At 36.2% G+C, this 23,069-nt stretch overlaps 5 protein-coding genes across 5 annotated transcripts; all 5 read right to left on the reverse strand.

Moving 5' to 3' along the window:
- Nucleotides 1-857: 857 nt before the first annotated feature.
- Nucleotides 858-2,668, reverse strand: LOC120771987 (alpha-tocopherol transfer protein-like). Its single transcript, XM_040100342.1, has 3 exons — nucleotides 2,239-2,668; nucleotides 1,296-1,668; nucleotides 858-1,216 (listed from the first exon to the last, which is right to left on the reverse strand). Exons 1-3 carry the CDS (start codon nucleotides 2,544-2,546, stop codon nucleotides 959-961), a joined length of 939 nt encoding a protein of 312 aa, XP_039956276.1. The 5' UTR covers nucleotides 2,547-2,668; the 3' UTR covers nucleotides 858-958.
- A 2,273-nt stretch (nucleotides 2,669-4,941) lies between these two features.
- On the reverse strand, nucleotides 4,942-6,908 carry LOC120771986 (alpha-tocopherol transfer protein-like). Its single transcript, XM_040100340.1, has 3 exons — nucleotides 6,484-6,908; nucleotides 5,466-5,838; nucleotides 4,942-5,391 (listed from the first exon to the last, which is right to left on the reverse strand). Exons 1-3 carry the CDS (start codon nucleotides 6,789-6,791, stop codon nucleotides 5,134-5,136), a joined length of 939 nt encoding a protein of 312 aa, XP_039956274.1. The 5' UTR covers nucleotides 6,792-6,908; the 3' UTR covers nucleotides 4,942-5,133.
- Nucleotides 6,909-9,903: 2,995 nt separating this feature from the next.
- Nucleotides 9,904-11,130, reverse strand: LOC120771988 (alpha-tocopherol transfer protein-like). Its single transcript, XM_040100343.1, has 3 exons — nucleotides 10,776-11,130; nucleotides 10,327-10,699; nucleotides 9,904-10,238 (listed from the first exon to the last, which is right to left on the reverse strand). Exons 1-3 carry the CDS (start codon nucleotides 11,081-11,083, stop codon nucleotides 9,981-9,983), a joined length of 939 nt encoding a protein of 312 aa, XP_039956277.1. The 5' UTR covers nucleotides 11,084-11,130; the 3' UTR covers nucleotides 9,904-9,980.
- A 1,368-nt stretch (nucleotides 11,131-12,498) lies between these two features.
- Nucleotides 12,499-13,612, reverse strand: LOC120772488 (alpha-tocopherol transfer protein-like). The gene is made up of 3 exons (XM_040101134.1): nucleotides 13,281-13,612; nucleotides 12,847-13,219; nucleotides 12,499-12,771 (listed from the first exon to the last, which is right to left on the reverse strand). The coding sequence occupies exons 1-3, from the start codon at nucleotides 13,586-13,588 to the stop codon at nucleotides 12,514-12,516; spliced, it is 939 nt and encodes a 312-aa protein (XP_039957068.1). The 5' UTR covers nucleotides 13,589-13,612; the 3' UTR covers nucleotides 12,499-12,513.
- A 2,757-nt stretch (nucleotides 13,613-16,369) lies between these two features.
- LOC120772487 (retinol-binding protein pinta) lies at nucleotides 16,370-21,797 on the reverse strand. Its single transcript, XM_040101133.1, has 4 exons — nucleotides 21,362-21,797; nucleotides 17,345-17,701; nucleotides 16,912-17,284; nucleotides 16,370-16,833 (listed from the first exon to the last, which is right to left on the reverse strand). The coding sequence occupies exons 2-4, from the start codon at nucleotides 17,671-17,673 to the stop codon at nucleotides 16,579-16,581; spliced, it is 957 nt and encodes a 318-aa protein (XP_039957067.1). The 5' UTR covers nucleotides 17,674-17,701; nucleotides 21,362-21,797; the 3' UTR covers nucleotides 16,370-16,578.
- Nucleotides 21,798-23,069: the final 1,272 nt, after the last annotated feature.

Below are 23,069 nucleotides of genomic sequence, written 5' to 3' on the forward strand. Positions count from 1 at the left end.
GACGGAAAACTACTTTCATGACAAGATCGTAATGTGGTTCTGCCGTAAAACTCATTTTCGGTAACCCCTCGGAAAAAAGATGCTCCCTCGTTGGCAGGATAACTTCCTGCAGAATCATCTAAAGTGAAGGAAATATGTGTTTTAGTTAAAACCTTAACTTAGAGCTTGGACGAAGGAAAAAAAACTGAAAATTGGATTTTCATGGAGATCGGTTGAGTAGTTCTCGAGAAATCTCGCCAACCGACTTCAGTTTCGTGTAAAAAGCGTTTAAAGACGGCGCACTTGTTGTTTTTGTTGCTGTTGTAGCGGCAGAATTCTGCCGAATTGTCAGTCCTTGGCCGAGTAAAAATCCGGGTCCGTTCCGATTACGTAGACCCGACTGTCGTGGGAACGGCGCACTTAGCCTAGCTAACCTCGAGCACACAAGTTCTCAAGGCCGGATAAACTTGAAAATTAAGCACAATAAATATAGAGGTGTTGTGGAATTTTAATAAGACAGTAAAAATATCGATTTTTTGAAACCCGTAAACCCATGTAACCCCTTAAATAACCAACAGCATAGATTTTTTGTTAGGCTGAACTTCAAAAAGATTAATAATCTGTAGGAAAGTCGCTATCGCACAGTGGAAGCCCTTTTTTGAAATCTGACAAAATGGCGGAATTTTGACCAAAAGTATCGAATTTGGCCCTTTTTTCGAAAATTTTTCGTAGAAAAAATAGGAAGATTTCAAAATTTGAGAAAATGTTTATTACAGTGTATACTCACCGATGATACAAAAAAAAAAAGACATTTTTTGAAAATTTCACGCTGACACGATCCCTTAAGGTATGTACCATACATTCTTTATCACCAACTATTTCCAAAATTAAAATAAAAATATTTTACTTTTATTAAGGTTTCTTATGATTTCCTAGCTTTAAGAGACTGAAGGGTAATCCTTATTTGCTTAGTAAAAGACTAGTCCAAATCTATTTTACGAAATGAACCTTCCATTCCAAATAAGCTTTCATAATCCGGTTGCTTGCCAAGACGTAGATGCTCATTATTTCGATACTTGAGATCCTCTTTGAAATAGTCACGGTGATGAAGAAATTGTTGGAATGTAGACTTCTCTAGTTCAACAAGACAACCATTTTCACCACCATATTGTTTGGGCATATATTTTTGTGGTATATGAGCATAGAGTGTCTCCAAATTGTTGCTATGCAGAAAAACCTGTTTTATTTATTGCAGAGTATATAAAAGCATTACATGTATAATTGTTATAAATTATAAAGATGTTTTGCATACTCACGCGTTCCCTCTGTTTGGATGAAATCATCGGCTTTATCATATTGTAGGGTTTCTCGAAACCCGCTGGTACATTAAAGAAATGTGCTGAGCTTTGACGCAATGGTAAGGCTTTCTCGGCAAAATCTATGACGCTCTTTACAATAGGCGGTGTATATTGTACAAAATGTGCAGCGTCTAGTTGGGCAACGTCTATCAGATTAATAAAACCATTCACCACTATAGTGTCATCACCGCGCATAACTAGCTCCTGTTGTGCATACGTTATGGGCGTTATATCTTTGAGTTTATATTTGTCAACTGGATAAATACCAAAACGGCCGAATACAATGCGTGGTCCAGTCTCATTTAAGGGTATGGGCAATATTAATCCCGCACTGTATGAAAAAAAATATATATAGTTTCAAATTAACCATAGGTTTAAGAAATGGGCTGTTATCATGTCAATGGACTTGAGTGATAGTTGTGGTTGATATAGGGAGGGTTTGAGGAGCGATACAAAAGTATGGTTAGTTTCATGCTTCAATTTTGTATATATTGCGGTGATTACTAGAAGAATCGTATACAAAATCGAGCTCTTCAACTGATCGAGCTGTCGTTGTCGGAAATCTCTCTTTCTGTTTCTGGAATACTAGCTTCAAACAGACGCTTTTGAGTGTATATCCGACGAAAATTAATCGAAATATTTTATTTGTTTTCAAAGGGCATGTTGACATTTTTTATGCTTTTTACGATGCATTCAATGGAACGCGGTAATCATTTATATCTTTAATTTTATTGAATCCCACTTATATGAACTTTGACGAAAGTAATTACGAGCATCATATAAAGGGAAGTTTTTATATTACTGACGACTTCTTTCCACATATCTGTGTCGTATGTATTTTTTAATTTTAATTTAAATCGGCTATTATTAAGCCGAGAAAAATAACAAGTCTAATATTTACCCATATTTTACAAGATCTTGTATATGCGGCACATCTGGATTTTGTATTGTATAGTATTCCGGATATTTAGTTTTTAATGTATAGAACCAATCCAATTTCGACTTTGCCTTCTCTAAACTGAACTTGCAGCCGCGTAGGAATGCCACCAGCAATTGATCATCGAGTCGCACATTTAAATGTGGCTGCTTTATAGCCCAATCCTTTAACGCCTCCAGATCTTCTGCCAGCCGCTCAGGCCTCTCATTCAACTCTTTGATAGCCACCTCTTGTAGGTGTTCTGGTAACGGACGTATATTTGGTGGTGCCATTATTGAAGATATGCCAGTGGTTAGTGTTGTGTCAATTACTTCCGTTGGTTGTAGGATACTGTTGTGCGCTTTTTGCGACAACTAAACTGTACTGACATGCAAAAGCCCTCAATATACTCTAATCTAATAAAGCATTTCCTATTTATTTATAAAGAAAAGCTTAACTTTGAACCTACAGCATTCAAAGATCATCGTTTGACTACTCAATATACATATATTAGACGATTATTATACTTAAAAAAAGTGTATGCGAGTATAAAAAAGTAGCTATTTTTCATACTCGGGCATATTAGTGCCACTATGGTATTATATCTTTGTTCATGTATATTGTACATTATTGGATTGGTTTATCTCCAATAAATTATAGGCCATTCATTAAAATTTATTTGACAGACTTATAAGCCACATAGAACGTGACGCAGAAAATATGAAATGAATAAACCCTTTACTGCAGTTAGCGTTCTACTAGATCAGAGATCAAATAACTAAAAACTAAATAATGCCGTAGAGAACTCACACTTCGCTCTTTTCTTCAGTAAGGGACAAACTTTTTATGCTGGTTCGCGTACCTTTGTTGAAGATGATATCTATGATGAGTTTGTTGAACGCAGTGTTTAGCGTTTTAAGAAGCGTATCGTCAGTAAACCCTTTAAATTGCATGTCGAACACGTACCACAAATCGATCAAGATCAACTACATCGTATACTCGGCTGGATGCTCCTGGCTTCTTTGTTGAGCCGACTGTATTCGCATTAATGACACAGGCGCCTTTCGGTAGCTACAAGATGTCTGCTCAAAGTCGTGAAAATGGTGAATATGCGTTACAAAACTACACCGAGTGATTATCAAGATTTTTGCGATAACTTAAGTGGTAAAATAAGAAAAAAACATTAAATTTCGTGAAGGGTCCCTTACGAATAAAGAAGTTTATCACTTCTGTATTTGATTTTGATCGATCAGCTATGTCCCACAGTGGTCCGATATCCGCGTTTCCGATAAATAAGCAGCTTTTTGGGGAAAAAGTGCAAACTTTCAGATTGATATTTCAAACACGGAAGGACTAGTTCATGTATACCTGTTTACAAACGGGCAGACAGACAGTTATGGCAACATGATCTCTTCTCATCCTGCTGATCATTTATATACTTATATTCTCTGACTTTTCTATCTGGGTGTTGTTTACAGTAACTTTAAATATACATCTTGGTTAAAAAAAATGAAATTAAATCGTGAGATGATGATCGATGAGAATCGCCTCAGCAATAGTGCATTTTTGGCGCTGAAGCTCCATCAAGTACCAGTGATTATCGATGGTATGATGAATTCAATCGTGGTCGTAGATTGTAGACAAATTTCATAAAGGTCCAAATCAGTTATTGTTTCGGAAATCGACTGAAAACTGCATTTTAGAGCACTCAAAATATCGATTCGATGAGTCATCCCTTGACCAAATGATTTCTTTTTATACCTGTACGTAAAAAATAAGCTAAGAACTCAACATTTTTCGACACCAGAAAAGATGGTTGATGATTTTACAATCATCTGTTTTAGAGATATCACAATCAGAGTGGCAAAAGTGCTTCGACCATTGTTCCAACGCATACAAAAGTGTATGGATCTTAGGGGTTACATGGATTTCCTCGGGTAAAAAGCAGTATTTTTCAAGAATTTTTTCTTAAATAAAAAAATAAATATTTTATACGAATTTTTTATTGTTACGAACATACACTTAAAAAAAAAAAAAATTTTGACATTTTTGGAAAAAAAATTTCAACCATTTCCGGTGACCTCTCGGAAAAAAGAGAGCCAGCGTTGGCAGGATAACTCCTTGCAGGATCATTTTAAGTGAAAAAATATGTGTTTTAGTTAGGAGCTTAACTTAGAACTTGGACGAAGAAAAAATTGAAAATTGGATTTTTGGCAGATATTAAAAAAAAAAAATGAAAATTTCAGTGAAAATTTCGCGACATCTTTTTTCAAATAGTAGTAATCGAAAAAACGAACTATGTCCAAGTCTTTAAGAATTGTATCTTAAAGACCTGTGTAAAATTTCAAGAAGATCGGTTGAATACTTCTCGATAAATCTTGCCAACCGACTGCAAAAACACAGTTTCGAGCAAAAAACTTTTAAAGACGGCGCACTTAGCCTAGTTGGCCTTAAGCGCACAAGTTCTCAAAGCTGTATCTCCGAAACTATTACTCGAATCAATTTCAAAATTTAGGACAATATTCCAGAGGTATTGTAGAATTTAATAAGATAATAAAAAAATTCAATTTCAAACCCGTAAACCCATATAACCACTTAAAGGAGAATATCTTTAAAAACTTTAAAGCGATTTGCGAAAATCAATAGTTTTTGTTTTCTAATCTTGTTCAGAGTATTAATATTAAAAGATTTAGTGTTGTTGTACATAATGTTCCACCTTATTGTTTAAAAGCATATATATACATATGTACATTATTTATTATTATCTCTTCCCAATTTAAAATCGAACAAACCCTTTTGTTATTATTAATGTTTTCTTTTTTTTTTTTAATTTGTAAGCCTAAAAAGATACCCTTCGGTCCTTATTAGTATAGTAAAAGACTAGTCCACATCGATTTTACGAAATGAACCTTCCATACCAAATAAACTTTCATAGTCCGGTTGCTGACCAACACGTAGCTCCTCATTGTTACGATATTTGACATCCTCTTTGAAATAATCACGGTGATCAAGAAATAGTTGGAATGTGGACTTCTCTAGTTCATCGATGCAACCATTTTCACCACCAAAATCTTTGGGCAGATATTTTTGTGGTATAAGAGCATAGATTGTTTCCAAATTGTTGCCATGCAGAAAAATCTGTTTTATTTTTGGTGGGGTAAGAAAAAGCAATTGTACATGTTGTTCATTGTAATGATATTTTGCATACTCACGCGATTCCGCTGTTTTTCTGTCAACGTAGGCTTTATCATATTGTAGAGCTTTTCGAAACTCGCTGGGACATTAATGAAATGCGTTGCGTTTAGACGGATTGGAGCGGCATTCGCGAGAAAGGCTACCATTTTCTTTAACAAATGCGGTGTAAATTGAGCAAAATGTGCAGCGTTTACTTTGCCAACGTCGATCAGATTAAGGAAACCATTCACGACTGCAGTGTCATCTAAGCGTATTTCTAGCTCAAAGTTTGCAAATGCGGTAGCCAATAAGTCTTTAAGTTTATATTTATCAATCGGATAAATACCAAAACGGCTGAATACAATGCGTGGTCCAGTCTCATTTAATGGTATAGGCAATGCTAATCCCACGCTGTAAGAGCAAAAATATATACATTTGAAAATAACCGTGGGGTTAAAAAATGTACTGTTATCATGTCAATGGACTTGAGTGATAGTTGTGATTGATATAGGGAGGGTTTGATGAGCGGTACAAAGAGACGGTTGATCTGGTGATCAATAGATTTGAGGGCGTTTATAAACACGAGTCGAAGATGTTGATAATGTTGTCTTCACATGCATACGATGTATCTACATATATGCATATGTGGTCGGAACTATAATGTTAAAAATCCCTCTTGCTGTTTCTGGAAGTCACAGTCACAGTAGCTTCAAACAGACATCTTCGAGAATATTTCCGACGGAAATCAATTGGCATATATTATTTGTTTTGATTTGGTATTCTGAGACTTTTTTACGCTTCTTTCGCAGTGCGAAGCGCGTTAATTATACTTATTTTTCATTGTTTTTGAATTCCATTCAAAAGCGCTTTGAAGTAAGGAATTACGAAGGTCAACACGAGTGATCACTTAAGCTTAAGAAGTTTAAGTGCAAGTAAAAACAAATGCATATATTACTAACGACTTCATTTGCACATATCTATGTCGTAAGTTTTTTATAAATTCTAATTTAAATTCGCTATTATTAATTCTTGAAAATTTATAAGTCTAACATTTACCCATATTTTACAAGATCTTGTATATGCGGCACATCCGGATCTTGTAATGTGTAGTAATCCGGATATTTAGTTTTTAATGTATAGTACCAATCCAATTTCGACTTTGCCTTCTCTAAACTGAATTTGCAGCCGCGTAGGAATGCCACCAGCAATTGATCATCGAGTCGCACATTTAAATGTGGCTGCTTTATAGCCCAATCCTTTAACGCCTCCAGATCTTCTGCCAACCGCTCAGGCCTCTCATTCAACTCTTTGATAGCCACCTCTTGCAGGTGTTCTGGTAACGGACGTATATTCGGTGTTGCCATTATTGAAGATATGCCAGTGGTTAGTGTTGTGTCAATTATTTCCGTTGATTGTAGGATACTGTTGTGCGCTTTTTGCGACAACTAAACTCTACTGACACGCAAGAGTCCTCAATATACTCAAATCTAGAATGCATTTCGTATTTATTTATAGAGAAAAGCTTAACTTTGAACCTACAGCATTCAATGATCATCGTTTGACAACTCAATATACTTTAGAAGATTATTACACTTTCAAAAAAAAGTGCATGTGTGTGTAAAAAATAGCTATTTTTAATACTCGAGTATATTAGTGCCACTTTGGTATTCTTACTTTGTTCACATATAGCGCACATTAGAATCATCTTGCTTATTTTAGAGATTTTTAGGTATATAAAGTTTTAACACACCTAAAAAATTTAAGTTTATACTTGTGAATAAGCAATACAGCGTGATTAATAAAAAATATCTTAAATAAAATAGATTGCTAAGGACGCGTATTTTATGGCCATTCCAAGCTCTTTGATTTGCTTTAAGCTCAAGACGTCAATCTCAGAGTTTTTTAAAATGCTTCCGTACCAAATTTCCGTTATAGATGAATTCGGGCCGTTTATCACTTAAACCCTTGGTGTTTTCAACACACTCAATAGGCGAGCAACGGAGCTTGCTATCTGCTATTCGTGAAAGGAAATGAGTGTAATTATTTTACAAATAGCATATACAAAATTATGCGTACGTGCACTTTGTTTGCTGACTTGTAAGGTTTTCTGAGAATTCCTTTATAAAACAAACTAAGAAATAAAGTAAATGCAAATCTGGTTCACATATGTATATTATATATAAATGATCAGCAAATTAAGGGGCAAAGCTTCTACTTATTTTTATACGAGCGCGTTCCGATAAGTATTTAGCCTCACCACACAATGGCGCTACAAAATAAATATACAATCGATTAGTACATTCACGTTGAAGGCTGTTGACGAAACTTGTAGACAATATTAGACAATAACGATCAAGGAATAGTGAAAATAGAACGTAGTACCCATTCCGACCCATAGTAACGGGTTTTTTCAGTAAGAGCGGTACAAAATTCTTTATACCTGTGAAAGTACATTCGATGTCATTATGTACGGAACTTGATTTCTTTTGCATGGCTACCACGGGCACGCTTGCAGCAGTCCAGACGCTGAACCCAATGGCTGGCTTGTTGGCATAGACAATAGACTTGACGTAGCCCCACAGGAAATAGTATGACGGCGTCAATTAGCACGACCGAGGCGGTCGTGAGATAACACGTTCACCAAATTTTTTTTTTCAATAAATCGATTGTGACATTCGCTATGTGGCTTGTAGCCCGTCCTGTTGAAATAACATATTATCTGAGTCCATATTATCATATACCGGCCAAAAATATTCGGTTATCATTGAGTGGTAGCGATTCCCATTCACACTAACGTGTCGCTCTTGATCGTCACGGAAGAAGTACAGAACAATTACGCCGCCGGCCCATAAACCGCAATAAATCGTAATTTTTTCGGGATGCAATGATGACTTATGGAGCATGTACTCCACTTGTTGTCTGACCAATAACGCATATTTTATTTATTGACGAAGCCATTCAGCCACAAATAAGCCTCATCGCTGAAGATAATTTTTTCAATGAAAATCCGGATCATTTTCAAGTTACTGCTCAGCCTAATTTACGAACATACGACAATTCTGGTGGTCAAATGACTTCAATTCTTGAATTAGGCCACGATCTTTTCGCAAAATTCGCCACAACGACGTCATAGAGATGCCCAACACTTGAGAACGATGTGTGAGAGACTTTGTGCTTTCCTCAATTGATGCGCTACCGACAGCAATATTCTCGACACTACGGGTATTTCTTTGTCTCACGGGCACGGGAACATTTTGTATTGTGAATGTGGATTCAATTTTTTTCACTAGACGCTCAATTCTTGATCTGACTGGACGATTATGACGATTAGTCGTAGCTCTCTTAAAGTCGAGGCAACTGACTCCGAAGTTCGGAAGTAAAATTTAAAAATTTCGACTCGTTGTTGGATCGTATATCTTTCTATGATGTAATTGCAAACCTTACTGAAGAGAAGTTTCAAAAGAGCGGGAAAAATATGGCGACGTTTGGTGTCGCTACAAAGTAGGCGACGTTCTAAAAAAAAAAAAAAACCGTTATATACATATTACAGATGGTTTAAAGAAATCGGGACTGCGTAAATTGTATTGAATTAATTATTTTCAAAATAAGTAATTATCGTACTGTCCTCGTAAGAAGTTTAGCAACATTTGTGTTTCGTTTACCTTGAAAAATATACTTTTCATTTCAACGTTAATAATGAAACACAAAATGCAAAAACAAAATAAATATTTGCTTGTAATAAAAAGTGTGGTAATATGGATTCTTAAGTATGTAACTCTCTAATTTTAATAACATCCTGAGCAGAAGTGCCATTAATATAGTTCACACGCTATAAAACTAAATTTTATAGTGGTTTTGAAAAGCTGCATGTAAAGTAAAACTTTAGTGCGCATATTACAGTTTCGATTACTATATTTTTGTGAATTTGTTACTCCAAAGTATTTGGTTATGGGAAGTCGAAAAAGTCTTTTCGTATTTCTAAACAAACTTAAACTTATTTTTTTATATTTATGCTAATATATAAATCAGCAAAAATGTGCCATTTTGGTCGAACACTTTTTGTCATTTTTCCGCTAGAGACACTGTAAAACTTTCATCAGTGTAAATTGAAATTTCGAAATTTCCCGAACGAAAGCCAACGAACCATTGCTGTGCTACACGAACTGATACAGCAAAGTCTCTGTAAACTTTACAAATTTCATTAGTGGCTTGCGTGGCATTCTTCCTTTTTTTCTACAAGAATTTCAAAAGTTCAAATTCTCAAATTTTCACTCATATTTGAACAGCTGTAACTTTTCAACTTCTCCCAAATTTTATTATTTTTTTAAATTAAATTAAGCTTAAAATTTCAGCTTTCCAACACTATATGGCATGACGCAATATTGGTAGCACTGGAGATCTACGACTGCAGCGACATCTATTGACAAAATACGAAAAGACTTTTTCGACTTTTATAAAAAAAAAACAAAAAATATGTCGTCTAAAACAGATTTTGAATGTTATATAATTTACATATTTGCGTTTAATAGTGAAAAAGGTTTGTGCAATAAAATCTAGTCCACCTCAAGTTTTCTGAACGAACCCTCCACACCGAACAAACTTTCAAAATCGATGGGTTTGCCCGAGCGCAAGCTTTCATCAGTGCCGTAATTCTTATTTTCCTTAAAATATGCGCGATAGTCATCCAACTGTTTATTCGTGTAGTTGATAATCTCTGCTATCGTGCCATTATTGCCGCCATATTCCACGGGTAGATAAGACAGTGGCACATGTTCGTAAAATCTATCCAACTTTTCGGCATGCACTGAAATCTATAAGACACATATGTATGTATATTCTTTTTATTGCTTGACATTAATAAAAAACAATGCTGCGCCTTCGATGATTTTAAAAACTTACTCTATTCTGTTGTTTTTTGCTCATGAAGGGACGCATTGCATTGAAAACGGTTTCAAAGCCACTGGGTATATGTATGAAATGCTGCTGCTGCGGTCGTAAAGGCACCGCCTCCTCGGCGTGTACGGACATTTTCTTCATATTGCTTGGCGTCATCTGCATAACATGTCCAGTCGTACAATCTTCTATATCAACAATCGATATCATACCCGATATAATGGCGTGGTCATCCTCGCGTATTATGATTTCTTGCAAATGACTTGCGGCGCGTATGAAATGTTCAATCGTGTATTTGTCGGCTGGCAGTGCACCCTGACGTATGAGTATAATGCGTGCGCCATGCTCGTGCAATGGTTTAGGCAACAACAATATTATGCTAGTAAGCATAGAAATTCACGTAAATGTATTTAATTTTCTTCACAGAAATGCAATTGAATCGTTTAATTTCTCACCCAGCATTAATAATTGTACGAACCATTGCGTCATCAGCATCGTAGGCGCCGAAGAAATCCGGATATTTGGTGCGCAACGTATAGTATTTATCAATTTTACCCTTCGCCTTTTCCAAACTGAATTTGCAGCCACGCAGAAAAGAGAGCAAAAATTGATCATCGTCACGCGCGCGCAAATGTGGCTGCTGCTTGATCCAGGTCCGTAGCGCTGCAATATCGTCGCCAATATGTGCGGGCACCTCATTCAGCTGCTCGTTGGCGATTTTCTGCAATTCTGCACTAATTCTGCGTATATTAAGTTCTGCCATTGTGAGAGCAGAGTATGTAAAATCTCTAAACTGTTCTATAATGCACTCGAAAGCCAACTAGTATGGAAATCTTGTCGTACACAAGCAAAATCGTTTAGATATTTTATCAATAACAACTCGGTATAATATCGGTTTATTGATTAGATCCCGAAATGATAAGAATTCGCGATAGATTGTTCATTTTATAATATTTATAGCTTTGTACATACATATGTATGTATATTTACTGCAATATACCTGTACAATATATTGAAAGCTTGAGATTATCAATTTCTTCTACTCAGCATATACAGGGTTTGTCCGGAAAGTAATAGAACTGAGTCGATTTAAAAGAAAATTTTGAACCAATCGTTACAATTCATGAAAAACTTTCAAAATAGGCTCCTACTGCGTAGATGCAGCGCTGCCAGCCCGATTTCCAAGTATTGAAGGCGTGACGAAAGGCATTCTCCGGAATAGCCTTGAGAGCCGAGCCCTCCGTCGTCTCAGAATGCTTGCCCTTCATCGGCCTTTTCAGGCAAGGAAACAAAAAATGCGTGGGTAGGACGGCTGCGGAAGCCTTGGGATGTCGGCCTTGGTTGTCATGGTGCAACTTCCTATCGGCTGCGATGTTCTGTCGGACCCGAGAACTTCTACGTAAAACTTGGCATTGACGGTTTGTCCAGGAGGAACAAATTCAAGGTGGACGATGCTTTTGATATCAAAAAAGACAATGAGCATCGTTTTCACTTTGGATTTGCTCATTCACTTTGGATTTGCTCAGGCCAAAAGGCCTGGTGCCACCGAAACACAGTACTAAAGCAACATCTGGGAAAACCTGTTTGAACATGTCAAACGTCTCTGTCGCAGATTTACAAAGTTTTACACAGAATTTAATCGAGTACCTCTGCATTTCGAGAATGCTGCATTTTCGGCTTGCACCACACACAGAAACACGTCGCGCGAAAATGTTTGTCCTGACTCTCCAGGTGCCGGAGACGACTGACCAGCCGCTCGTTCGTTAGCTAGGAACATTCTCTACCGAATCCAGTCGGTGCCGCGCACGCTCCAAAGTACAGTCGCGGCGGAAGAAAATCAGTCCTATTACTTTCCGGACAAACCCTGTATGTTGTACTTTTATTAGCACTGAAGATATCTGCTGTCTAAAAACAGAAAATTTTAGCTTTATGGACATTTTTGAGATGTGAATTGAAGTTTCAAAATAGAGATATTCGAAATTGAGACACATTTCTTAAACTACAAACTTAAAAAATAAATTCCATAGCTGTGTAATAAGCTTCGCCGATAGAAATGACGACAGTTTAATAAACTGTCAAGCCAACATTAAACAAGATATTAAAAACCAACAAACTTACTTGTTACATACAATTTCAGTACATACAAACATATTTTTTGGAACAAAAAATGTAGTGTTTTCATTATATATTTGATTAGTCTACTTCCAGCTTTCTAAAAGAACCCTGCACACCAAAAATTTGATCGAAATCGAGTGGTTTGCCAGGACGAAGCTTTTCGTCCGTTCCATATTGCGTATTCGCCTTAAAGTATTCCCGGTACGCATCGAGTTTCTGATTGAGCTCGGCGATGCCCTCCGCAATGGAACCGTTCTCACCGCCATATTCTTTGGGCAAATATTTCAAAGGGATGTGCTCGTAAAGTTTATCCAATTTATTGCCATGCAGAGAAAGCTGTAATTGTAGTGAGAAAATATTGGTTTAAGAGCGCGAAGTCGCAAAATTTGGAGCTTCTAGTTATGTACTCACTCGCTTTTGCTGTTTCTTCGACAGCATAGGTTTGAGCACATTAAAGAATGCTTCGAAACCGCTTGGTATATTTATAAAATGTGTAGCCTTGGTGCGAAATGGCAAGGCCTCTTCCGAGAAAACAGTCATTTTTTTCATACTCGATGGTGTCATTTGCATTAGATGCGCCGTCGAACCCTTTTTCACATCAACTATTGTTGTTATGCCATAGACAACGGCATAGTCATCTTCGAGCATAAATATCTCCTGTATGCCATCCATAGTTCGCGCCACATCTTCTATAGAATATTTGTCAGCTGAATAAGTGCCCAGGGTTACCACAGCAATACGTGGTCCATTTTCATTTAACGGCGTCGGCAAATATACTAGTATGCTGTGCAATTACAAAGAAGTTCTAAAAATGTCAGAGCACATGCCAGTATTCAAACATTTACCCGGTATTTATGAGTTCGCGCACCATTTTTTCGTCTACATCGTTGATGGTGAAGAATTCCGGATATTTGGTGCGCAACGTATAGAATTTGTCAATTTTGGTTTTGGCCTTCTCCAAACTAAATTTGCAACCACGCAGGAAGGAGAGCAAAAATTGATCATCGTCACGTGCGCGCAAATGCGGCTGTTGTTGGATCCAGGTGCGCAGCGCCTCGATGTCGGCCGCCACACGTTCGGGCACCTCATTCAATTCTTTAATTGCGGCAGCTTGAAGTTGTGCGCTTAGTGGTCTCACAGCGAGTTGTGACATTGTTTGCTCTTTTTTTGTGATTACAAAGCGACCTTTCGTCTAAACAGGTCCTCGTAGACTATTTTAATGCTTTGCTAGTTTGTGGTGATTCAAAAATTTTGATGTTGTTGTTAGCTGCTCTTATTACCAGACATAGAGTATTTCTTTTAAATTCATCGATAACAGCCTAATCAATTGGTACGGATAAGAAAGCTTAAATGGTGCTATTGCTAGAAGAGAAGTGCGCGGAGCGATGTCCAGGAAAGGAGATGCCATTACAATCTAAAAGTCATTTTATATAATCTTACCAACTCTTATTTGCAAGCAGAACTTTTTTGGGAATTGTTATTAATTAATTAAGTTCAGTGACATGCCTAAGGCTAAATGCATAGTGCAGCAACGAACATTTCAATATTTTCGCGTGAGCTGAAGGTGAGAGTGAGGAATGAAGCCGCAAAAGCCGTATTACCATAGCACCATGGATTATAGATTTAAAATTTTTCAAATAGCAAGTTAAGGCAAAGGTCTTGCCTTAAACTTTTATACGATCTTTAATAGGTATAATAAAAATGATTGCTTTTTCATTGCTTACCTCATTCTGCAGTTCTTCGCTCTCACAATGTGCTTAGCCTAAAGCATTTATTTCGTACTTCATCACTAATGTTATATATGTATATATATGTTTGTAGGCCGAAATATAAAAGTGAGTTACCAATAAAATTTTGAGATTAGGTAAACGCTTATCTAATCGCTATAGATTTTCGTGTGCAATTAATAGTAGCATAATCCAATTCAAACGCCATAATGATTAGAAGAGCTAAGAACACATACATATATATTTCTAAGTGGATTACAAATATCGAACGAAGTAATATTATATTCAATCAATAATATAAATACAAATATACATGTATATCTTTACATATAAAAATTATATGTCACGTTTGTCCGCGATGGACTCATAGACTACTGAGCCGATTTTAACAAAATTTAGCACACTGTGTCCAGTTCGAACCAACTTAGAAGATAGGATAGTAAAAACAATCCATAAATAAACAACTCGTTGTAAGCGTATAAAAATACAGTGACAGCTCTATTAAATGGACGCTCTATTAAGCGGACATCTCCATTAACCATGCACATTCGCCGGTCGCATATATATATACATATATGTACATATAGTTAGTTGAAAAGTTTGCGGCCTAACGTATAGATGACGCCACTAGAATTAAAACCATTTGATGCTTAGTTAGGCGCTAACCTTCAAAAGGCGCGTGTATAATTTTGACAGCTGTCGGATCATTATTTTGTGAATTTTATCATTTTGAGTGAAGCGAATTTTGTTATTGTAAAAAAATGGATAAAAAGGGATGTCACATGCTAAAATAATGTATTTGGGGGGGAAAGATACTGTTGAAGCAAAGATTTGGATTAATCAACATTATTGACTATTATCTGGAAAATCTTTATATGGGAAGTCAACCGTTGAAAACTGGTTAGCTAAATTTGATCGAGTCAAAATGAGCACCGAAAACGGTGAACGCAGTGGACGCCCTAAAGAGGTTGTTACCGACGAAAATATCAAAAAATTCCACAAAATAAATTTGGAAGACCGTAAAGTGAAGTTGTTCGAGATAGCAGACAATCTAAAAATATCAGCTGAACGTGTACATCATATCATTCCCGAATATATTGGGTATGAGAAAGCTCTGTACAAAGTGGCTGCCGAGCGAGCTCACTTTTGACCAAAAACAACGAAGAGTTGATGATTCGGAACAGTGTTTGGAGAGGTTGATGTTTGAATAAACCCGAGATTTTGCAACAATATGTGACGAAGGATAAACTAGAGCTCCATCATTTGACTCCGAACTCCAATCGACTGTCATCTGAGTGAACTCCTAACGATGAACCCTCATAAAAGCGTTGAAAAAGACAATAGTCGTTTGATAAGTTTAGGACGTCTGTATTTTGGGATGCTATGGGACGTTTTGAATAATTTTTTTTGGCTACCTTAAAAATGGATCATCATCAACATAAACTATTACATGGCGTTATTGGAACTTTTAAAGGATGAAATCGTTGAAAAAAGGCCGCATTTGAAGAAAAAGAACGTGCTGTTTCACCAAGAAGTGTAACAAGTCAGTGCAAACAATGGCAAAAATCCACGAATTGGGCTTCGAATTGCTTCTGCACCCACCTTATTCTTCAGATCTGGCTCTCAGCGACTATTTTCTGTTCTCAGGCCTCGAAAGAATGCCTGCCTTCATTTTCGTCGAATGAAGAGGTGGTCGCCGAAACTCAGACCTATTTGGAAGGACAAATCTACTATAAAAATGGTATCGAAAAGTTGGAGTGACGCTAAAATCAGTGTATCACCCTTGAAGGGAACTATGTTGAAGAAAAACGAATTTTGCTAAAAAATGTGTTTTATTATGATCTGCCGGGGACTTTTGCTTTGACCTGTTATACTATATACTTACGGATGTAGTCTTTCAAAATACTTCTTATTAGTTGGTGGTTTAACGATTATGCTGAGTCTAGAGGAAATGTTTCAAATTGTTAACATATCTTTCCTTCAATTAAAACTTGTTTTTCTTATACAGAAATATGAGCATAAATTTAGTATAAACATTTTCAAATTAGAAAATTTTCCACCCGATAAGACAACGACCTATTGCAAAATTGTTTCTTATAATTTATATTGTTTAGTAATTTTCAAAAACATTTTATTTACATTTATTGAAAACATTTCATAATTTTTTTAAGCTAATACATACATTTTTTATAATTTTGCTAATTTTTTTTATTAAATTTGTCGATCAATTCTGCTCTACATTTTTTTATCTTGATACGATTGTTACTTTAATTCACTTAAATATCAATAACTTATACAGACAATCACTGTAAATATCCATCATAAACGCTACGAATTATAAATTTATATTTTTTAAGTAGGTAAAAACAGCAAATATCAAAGGAAAGCTACAAAAAAGAATAAAAGTAGCTTGTGGCTAATCGACTTCTAATTTACGGAATGAACCCTCCAGCCCGAAAATGTTCTCATAATTATAGAGCGCGCCCTCGCGCAACTTCTCATTAGTGCCGAATTCCGGTTCCAGCAAAAAGTAGTCGCGATAACGCAACAATTTCGCTTCCATGCGCTCCACAATATCGGCTATGGTGCCATTCTCACCGCCATACTCCTGCGGCAAATGTTCGCGTGGCACGAAGTCGAACAACGCTTCGGGATTGGAGTTGACTGAAATCTGTGTGCAGAAATAAGTAAGAAAATGTATTTTAAAATAATTTACAAAACACAAATAATGCGCTTTAAGCACACGCACCCGACTGAGCATTTTCTCCGGAAAGAAAGTGCTTAGTGTCCGGAAGCCCTTCTCGAACGCCGACGGTACATTAATAAAATGTGTGCCCCGTTGACGCATTGGCATTGCCTCCTCAGCGAACGTGGAGAACTTGCGCAGCAAATCCGGTTTCAATTGTAGAAAATGCTGGCCACTCACATTACACATATCCATAATCTCAATATAGCCGCTAACTGTGGAATTGTCATCCTCGATTGTCATAATTTCGCCAAACATCGAACCGACGCGTATAATATCGGCGAATTTATATTTGGTGGTGTCGTACGAGCATGCGCGTATGATCGTTATGCAGGGGCCATGGTAGTCTGCTGGCAGCGGTATCTGTAAGATGATGCTATAAATGGAAAGTTTGTAGTGCTAATATATCATTATGAGAATCAGCTTTAATACTTACCCTAGGCGTACAATTTCCATCACTAGCGGATCGTCCACCTGTCGTCGCTCATTGAACACCTCCGGCAAGGCCGCCTTCAATGTGTAGTAACGATCGATTTTCTGCTTCGCCTTCTCCAAACTATTCTTGGAGCCGCGCAGAAAGCCGACGAGAAACTGATCATTGGTGCGCGCACACAAATGCGGTTGTTTGTGTATCCATTGACGCAGCGCCAGCACATCGTCCGCCACACGATTGGGCACCTCATTCAGCTCTTCGCAGGCGATTTTCTGTAAAGTGGGCGCAAGCGGTCGTAGAATTGGCGCTGCATCGTCGCTTATGGGATTCATTTGTGGATGATGTTGCGGTAGTGTGCGCCTAAAAGTAGATGCCTTTTTGAGTGAGCAGCGTTTAAGTGAATTTAATAAATAATTTTGCAGCAACTTTGGTAGTTGTTGGTAAACCGAAGCTACTTTCTGCACTGACTTCTGGGTGAACTATTTGGCTTTGCTAATGTTATCTAAATACACCACCGTTAATTGTCTAAAGGCGATTTAGATAATAGTATATTTTTATGCGAAAGGATTATAAATAATAAAATGAGTATGTGTTGTGCTCCCAGACTTTATGCGATTTCTTTTACAATCGCTATTGAGTAGGGTTTAATCGTTTTATGCATGCATTCGGCAATCTTATATATAAAATGCATATGTATATATATGTATATATACATATATATATATAAATAGTATGTATATAAGTAGATTAATTGAGCCTGAGTGTCGTATGATTTATGGCTTTTTTGATATCTGATATCAGCGCTTGTATTGTCTTAAAGAAAGTCAACAGGTTGGCCTATGCTTCATGTGCATCATTTATAATTTATTATTATGTTATTTAAGAAAAGTTTTTTCTTATAATTTAAACACAATTATCAGTTGCATACAAGGAAGGAGATATGAAACATGCAAATCATTGAACTTGTAAGCAAAGAAGCGTGAAAGACGGACTGAAATTTTTAATGAATTTAAAGTAAAAGGGATATTTTAACGGGTTTTTCAATAGGGACAATACAAAAGTAGACTGATAGGGACAGCAAAGGACGCCATATTATTCCCAGCTCTTTTGAAATTTCTCTTCAGTAAGGTTCGCCATTTCATCATGGAAAGGTATATGATTCAACAACGAGTCGAAATTATAAAAATTAATTAAGAGCGGCGTTTTCGGCAGGCAAAATAAAACAAAAACGGTTTATGGAACTTGATTTCTTTTGCAAATTTAAAATTTTGAATATATTAGTAAAAGGTAATCCAATGCGAGGTTCCCTACTTAAGAAAAAAATACACAGAAACTTCAAATTTAATATGGAATGTTTATTATCAATCGAATAATCTTTATTCGAATATTCTTTGACATTTATTGTATGAAGATTAACTCTTTCAAATATTGGCCCCGGCTACGTCTTACATGATCCATCCGTTGAGTCTCATTATCGATGACTCATTCGAGCAATTCCACTGGTAACAGGCGAATGACACGTTTTGTTTCAAGGCCTGAATCGAAGCAGGATTGCCGGTATAGAATTTTTTGTTTTTTTATGTCTTTAAAGTTACTTCACCGCTTGAGATACAATTTTACAAGGGATGAAGATTTAGACTTTAACTTCATATATCTCCACATGAAAAAGTCAAACGGTGTGATATCACAGGGTCGTGGTTCCAATCGACCGGTCCAAAGCGTAAAATTATCTGCTCACCGAAGTGTTCTCTCCATAAATCCATTGATTGATGCGAAGTGTGCGAAGTGGCGCCGTCTTGTTGAAACCAAATGTCGCCGAGATTACGAGCTTCAATTTCAGTTATCAAATGGTCGGTTATCATGGCGCGATAGCGGTCCCCATTGACGGTTACGTACTAACCGGCATCATTTTTGAAGAAATATAGACCGATGATTCCACAAACTACACCCAACATTGTTTTTTATCAATGAAATGACAGCTCTTGAATCTCTTCAGGTTGCCTTTCACCCTAAATGTGGCAAGTTTGCTTTTTTACATACCCAGTGAGCCAGAAATGGGCCTCAGCGCTGAACCAAATTTGGCAACGTAGAAAACGTTGGATCTTCTTGGAACTTTTCAAGAGCCTACACAGCGAAGCGTTGTCACTTGGGAAGGTCAGCGGCTGCAGTTCTAGCACAAGCTGTATGTTGTACACTTTCAATTTAAAATCTCGACGTAAAATGTGTCAAGTTGTTCCATATGCCAGTCTGAGTTGCTGCGAACGGCGCCGAATCGCCACCACACTTTCAGCTACAGTTGCTATATTTGCTTCACTGCGTGCTGGATGTGACCTATTCGGTCGAATATTATCCATTAAAGAATGCTGGATCTCAAAATGTGTGATGGTGTTGCGAATAGTCCGCACATCAAGCCGATTTTGTTGACCATAAGTTGAGCGAAGCTCAGACAGAACGTGAATTTTCGCAATAAAGTTGAACTATTTTTAGTTATGTATGTTTATAGGCTGGTTTTTATATTATATTTTTTTTGTTTATATCATACTCGGTGGACATGACTTCTAGTTTCCTCTGTGTATTTAATTCATGTGCTTAAGGGAACTACTCAACCGATTTTCATGAAATTTTACACAGGTCTTTGAGATACAACTCTTAAAGACTAGAACGAAGGATTTTTTTTCGATTACAACTATTTGAAAAAGAATGTCGGAATATTTTCACTGAAATTTTCCTTTTTTAGTAAAAATGTCTGCCAAAAATCCAATTTTTAGTTTTTTTTACTTCATCCAAGTTCTAAGTTAAAGTTTTAACTTAAACACGTATTTTTTCACTTTAGATGTTCCTGTAAGAAATTATACTGTCAACGCGGGCGCATTTTTTGGTCCTCGGGTTCACCGGAAATGGCGTCGCAATGACCGAGTTAAAAACTGTTTTTCAAAAAATTTCAGGATATCTTTGTTAATAGTCTACGTTTGTAACAATAAAATATTCTAATAAAATATTTAATTTTTTATATGAGAAAAAAAATTTTGAAAAAAGGCTGTTTTTACATGAAGAAACCTATGTAGTCCCTTAAAGCATAGGTTCGATTTTAAGGCACATGAAAAAGTCATACGGTAGATTTTCGAAAACCCTTTTTTTACTCCAAGTCTGACAATATTGTTGAAGATTGAAGGTTGGCGAAGTCGCTTTGCTTATCCGCGCGGCGATTCCATGCCATACATGTGAATAATCGATAAGCAAATCAATACGTCATTAAGTACAATTTCGTTGCACTTTTCAGCAGTTTATTTAGTTGAAATTCACATAATTTCCAATCAAAGACTAATAATTTTTACACTCCATAATCCAATTTAGCACTTTTGATTTGATTTCTCGTTTTTAATTTTGTTTCATGCTTGAATAGTTTCAACTTGCTTTAAGGTGTATGCACTTTTTCGACTTTTTGCGTTTTTCCTTATTGATTTACTTGCTCATTTCCCGCCACCACTTTTTTAATTAAGGAGTTGCATTTTATACAAATATGTAGGCAAGTAAACGTGTTTAGAAATGAAAGAGAAATATTTTCACTTATATTTAAACTTTTTATTTAAAAAGGATTATACTGTTACAATCATCATTCAATGAAAGCTACGTGACTAATTTTTACGTTCCAACTCTCGCTATGCCCTGGGTCGGAGATAAAGGAAATAATGAATACTTGTAAATCTCATAAATTCTAATTAACATTAGTACCTACAACAACAACAACACTACTACGAGGTGGAAAATTTGTTTAATGGTTCTACATATTTGCAGCTAGAAGAAACAATTTCTTAGAATAAATTTTTGGAATAATATAAAACAACTTTTTTGGAGGACTGCGCAAAACTCAATGGTTTTTCGTAGATCTAAAACCCGAAAGTTATAAAAATCGGTATAATTTAAATACAAGTTTCCTTCAATTTTTCGACTTTTTTAAATTTTTTTTTTCAATTTGGCTACTGAAAATTTGAAAAATGCAAACGTTATTTGGCGACTTACCAAATAAAATTCAAGTGTTAGAACGATAAGTATATTTGACAAGCTAAATGTTTTCCCCGCGGCGGTTTCTCTCTCTCTTTATTACTCAGCTCACGGTCCAAGGCAATTATCGGCTCAATTTCTTTCGTAAATTTCTTATCACGTTGCTAGCGCAATATTTTGCACTTTTGGATTTTGATAAAAATAATAATATTTTGTAGTATTAGAAACCACGTCGCAACGCGTGAAACAATAAAAGGCAAGCAATCAAATAAACACAAGACAATCCGCACACATGCACTCTCGCACTTCCACTCTCTGCTTCCGCTCGAATACTGGTTGCAAAAGCACAAAAACAAAAAACGCTTGCCACGAACAGGTGAAGTTTAATGGGAAGAAATCGCCGGTTTTTGTATCGCACCGTCTGAGGCGCCACGAGCAACTGTCACAGCGCTATTGCCGCGAATGCCGCCAAACAGTAGCGCAATCTGTCAATGCAATGAAATCGAGTGCGAAAGCAAAAACAACAAATCTAAATAATGCAAGGCAAAAATGAAAAAAAAAATAAAAAAAAAAATAAAAAAAAATATAAAAAAAGTAAAATATAAAAAACAAAAAATACCAATAAAAAGTCAGAAAAAATTACAAACTGCAAAGTGCTAAAGCAATAAAAGTAAAAAAAACAGCAAACAATTAAGTATATAAAACGTAAGCTAACAACCGTAAGTTGCAATAAAACACGCTAGAAAAGCAGTCACTGCTACGCTGCAAACACTACAAATTATAAGAAAAGTAAAAAACGCAACCACACAAATTAACAAATATAACAAAAACATACGTTTCCATGTACATATGCATGTATGTATGTATGTAAATGTGTACACATATCGAACAAAATTAGTTAATGCCATGAACAAAAAAGCCTGTAATCCACCACCCTCCAAAACGTCTGTGGCAATAAACTAAAAATAAAACATATTAGCAACAACAACAATAACAACTATGCGGAGCAATAAAATAAAGCCAAACAAATAGACGATGGTTTGCGTTTATTGATCCTAAGTAGATTATCGGCAAGCAATTCGTATGGCCACTCGCATTAATATGACTTGTATGCAAGTGTCTGCAGGCACAGTGACCTCAACATCACATTTTACGGAATAAAAAAAGAAAAATAAAATATGCCTTTATAACAACAAATATGCATAAAAATGTAGGAATTAAGTTGCATTGTTGGAAATTAAGTTAACTGGTTAACTGTCGAATAAAGCATTAATGTAAGGTGATAAGGGAGATTCCAACAAATCAGCAAACAATTTTCTACAATTATTTAAATATTATCTCAGAACTTGGACGAAGGAAAAAACTGAAAATTTGATTTTTTTCCAAAAAAAAATCCTTCGTCCAAGTCTTGAAGAATTGTATCTCAAAGACCTGTGTGGAATTTCAGGGAGATCGGTTCCGTAGTTCTCGAGAAATCTTGCCAACCGACTTCAAACACACAGTTTCGAGAAAAAAGCGTTTAAAGACGCACTTAGCCAGCTCGCCACGAGCGCACAAGTTCTCAAGGCTGTATCGCCGAAACTATTACTCGGATATATTTGAAAATGTAGAACCATAGTCTAGGGATATTGTAGAATTTAATAAGAATATAAAAAAAATCGAGTTTTTGAAACCCGTAAACCCATGTAACCCCTTAATACACAGTTGCATTTCTTATAACACAAAG

Source organism: Bactrocera tryoni, chromosome 3, assembly GCF_016617805.1.
Source record: "Bactrocera tryoni isolate S06 chromosome 3, CSIRO_BtryS06_freeze2, whole genome shotgun sequence".
NCBI lineage: Eukaryota > Metazoa > Arthropoda > Insecta > Diptera > Tephritidae > Bactrocera > Bactrocera tryoni.

Coding starts and splice junctions, on each gene's coding strand:
- LOC120772487 (XM_040101133.1), bottom strand. CDS start 17,673: ATGAATCCCATAAGCGACGATGCAGCGCCAATTCTACGACCGCTTGCG. Junction 17,285..17,344: donor ATGGAAATTGTACGCCTAGG/GTAAGTATTAAA, acceptor TTCCATTTATAG/CATCATCTTACAGATACCGC. Junction 16,834..16,911: donor CGGAGAAAATGCTCAGTCGG/GTGCGTGTGCTT, acceptor TTCTGCACACAG/ATTTCAGTCAACTCCAATCC.
- LOC120771987 (XM_040100342.1), bottom strand. CDS start 2,546: ATGGCACCACCAAATATACGTCCGTTACCAGAACACCTACAAGAGGTG. Junction 1,669..2,238: donor CAAGATCTTGTAAAATATGG/GTAAATATTAGA, acceptor TTTTTCATACAG/TGCGGGATTAATATTGCCCA. Junction 1,217..1,295: donor CATCCAAACAGAGGGAACGC/GTGAGTATGCAA, acceptor TAAATAAAACAG/GTTTTTCTGCATAGCAACAA.
- LOC120772488 (XM_040101134.1), bottom strand. CDS start 13,588: ATGTCACAACTCGCTGTGAGACCACTAAGCGCACAACTTCAAGCTGCC. Junction 13,220..13,280: donor CGCGAACTCATAAATACCGG/GTAAATGTTTGA, acceptor GTAATTGCACAG/CATACTAGTATATTTGCCGA. Junction 12,772..12,846: donor CGAAGAAACAGCAAAAGCGA/GTGAGTACATAA, acceptor CTACAATTACAG/CTTTCTCTGCATGGCAATAA.
- LOC120771988 (XM_040100343.1), bottom strand. CDS start 11,083: ATGGCAGAACTTAATATACGCAGAATTAGTGCAGAATTGCAGAAAATC. Junction 10,700..10,775: donor CGTACAATTATTAATGCTGG/GTGAGAAATTAA, acceptor TATGCTTACTAG/CATAATATTGTTGTTGCCTA. Junction 10,239..10,326: donor GCAAAAAACAACAGAATAGA/GTAAGTTTTTAA, acceptor TGTGTCTTATAG/ATTTCAGTGCATGCCGAAAA.
- LOC120771986 (XM_040100340.1), bottom strand. CDS start 6,791: ATGGCAACACCGAATATACGTCCGTTACCAGAACACCTGCAAGAGGTG. Junction 5,839..6,483: donor CAAGATCTTGTAAAATATGG/GTAAATGTTAGA, acceptor TTGCTCTTACAG/CGTGGGATTAGCATTGCCTA. Junction 5,392..5,465: donor CAGAAAAACAGCGGAATCGC/GTGAGTATGCAA, acceptor AAAATAAAACAG/ATTTTTCTGCATGGCAACAA.